Here is a 2,031-nt window from a genome sequence, read left to right on the forward strand (position 1 = left end):
CACATGATTATTTAGATAGATGTAGAAAAAGCTTTTGATAAAATTCAGCATCCCTTCATGCTCAAAACACTAGAAAAAGTAGGGATAGTGGGAACATTCCTTAACATTGTAAAAGCCATCTATGCTAAACCCATGGCCAATATCATTCTAAATGGTTGAAAAACTGAAAGCATTCCCCCTAAAAACTGGAACAAGGCAGGGATGACCTCTTTCACCACTTCTATTCAACATTGCCCTTGAAACTCTAGCCAGAGCAATTAGACAGACCAAGGAAATTAAAGGGATATGAATAGGAAAAGAAGAACTCAAACTATCTCTATTTGTTATTAGAGGAACCAGATAATTCCACCAGAAAGCTTTTAGAACTCATAAGTGAATTCAGTAAAGTAGCAGGATATAAGATCAATGCTCATAAATCTAATGTACTTTTTTTAATTAAGCAGAATTTATTTCCAAACTCTTCAAAGATTATTACAAACACAAAGTATCCTTCTAAAAGTATCCCAAATTAAATCAAAGGCACATCACCAAAGTAAAATACTTGTGACATGAAGAATTATTTTAAATCATAATATTTTCACATTATTTTAACTATTTGCAAAGTTCTATATGTAGGTCATATTTGAAAACATTTTTAAACATTTTTTAAAGGCATGATAATGGAGGATCTTTTTAAAAGTGCAACCACAACTATACAGTAAAGGAACTTAAAAAGCGATCAAATCTGCTTCATACACAAGGTGGGGCAACCTAATATACATCATAAAATGAATCTTTCTAAACAAGTTTACTAAGAAACATCTCCTGTGTTTAGTGTTAAAAATAAAAAAAATCTTCTAATTTAGAAAAAAATCAAGGCATCATTTGATTAGTGAAGTCTCTTCTTTCCCCCCAATTTTATACTTTCTTGTCTTCATTTAGTAATTGTAAGTTTATGATAGGAGAACAAATTTTATTATTAAAAATCTTAGGAACGACAAATTACAAATATTTCATTCTTTTGATAAACAAAAGTATTTTCCTTCCTAAAATGTAAAAATCCAGTAAATAAAACATACATGATATTCTACGTATAGCAACGCCAGTAACTCACTTACTAAAGAGGTGGTATTTTGGTATATTTGGTGGCAAGGTTTTTGTTTATCTTGATACAAAGCACTTCACCATGAGAACCAGGACATTATTATTTAAAACAATTCTATTTCTTCAGTTTCCTGAAGTAGAAAATCATTAATTTCTGTAGAATTTTGACTTTAAGACCAGGCCACAGGAAAGGTCTGAAATATCTCACTCATTTGGCTAAATAAAAGTGTTTTCTTGAGACTTGGAGTCAGTCAGTCATTACTTTGTCTTTGAAGGCATTCCTCAACAAATGAATAGAACAAAAAGAACTGGGACTTCTTCCCAGTCTTCAGAGTAAAGCACAGGACCTGGGCTCTCGGAAGGGGTTGCTTCCAGCTGGAACACAGAGCAGCAGAGCATCCTTACAGGCATTCTGCATGCAGTACTGCTGAAGCTCTGCAGCAGCCTGAGAGACCTTGATCTGCTTCACGCCGGCCTCCAGCTTGAGCTGCTCCACTAGGCTCTGCAGGGTGTTCACGCTGGCCCCGGAAGACATGGCAGGCAGGGGCGCTGGTTCCAAGGGAATCTAATGCATTTTTATACATAAGTGATGAATCTTCAGAAAGAGAAGCTTTTAGGAAAACTACCCCATTCACAATAGCCCGAAAAAAAATAAAATACTTGGGAATCAATCTAACAAAAGAGGTGAAAGAGCACTACAATGAGAACTACAGAACACTAAAGAAAGAAATTAAAGAAAACCTTAGAAGATGGAAAGATCTCCCATGTTCTTGGATAGGCAGAACTAATATTGTCAAAATGGCCATACTACTCAAAGTGCTATACAGATTCAATGTTATTCCAATTAAAATACCAATGACATACCTTACAGAAATAGAGCAAGAAATCATGAAATTCATCTGGAAGAATAAGAAACCCAGAATAGCTAAAAGTAATCCTTAGCAGGAA

The 2,031-nt window shown here is 34.6% G+C and overlaps 1 protein-coding gene across 1 annotated transcript; it reads right to left on the bottom strand.

Annotated features, from left to right (window-relative positions):
• Window positions 1-1,411: 1,411 nt before the first annotated feature.
• On the bottom strand, window positions 1,412-1,618 carry LOC124970655 (guanine nucleotide-binding protein G(I)/G(S)/G(O) subunit gamma-10-like). The gene has a single exon (XM_047534158.1). The coding sequence runs from the start codon at window positions 1,616-1,618 to the stop codon at window positions 1,412-1,414; it is 207 nt and encodes a 68-aa protein (XP_047390114.1).
• Between the last annotated feature and the right edge of the window lie 413 nt (window positions 1,619-2,031).

The sequence above is a fragment of the Sciurus carolinensis genome, chromosome 2 (assembly GCF_902686445.1).
Source record: "Sciurus carolinensis chromosome 2, mSciCar1.2, whole genome shotgun sequence".
Lineage (NCBI taxonomy): Eukaryota > Metazoa > Chordata > Mammalia > Rodentia > Sciuridae > Sciurus > Sciurus carolinensis.

What these genes read in the sequence shown, in the direction of transcription:
- LOC124970655 (XM_047534158.1), bottom strand. Translation starts at nt 1,618, where the DNA reads ATGTCTTCCGGGGCCAGCGTGAACACCCTGCAGAGCCTAGTGGAGCAG.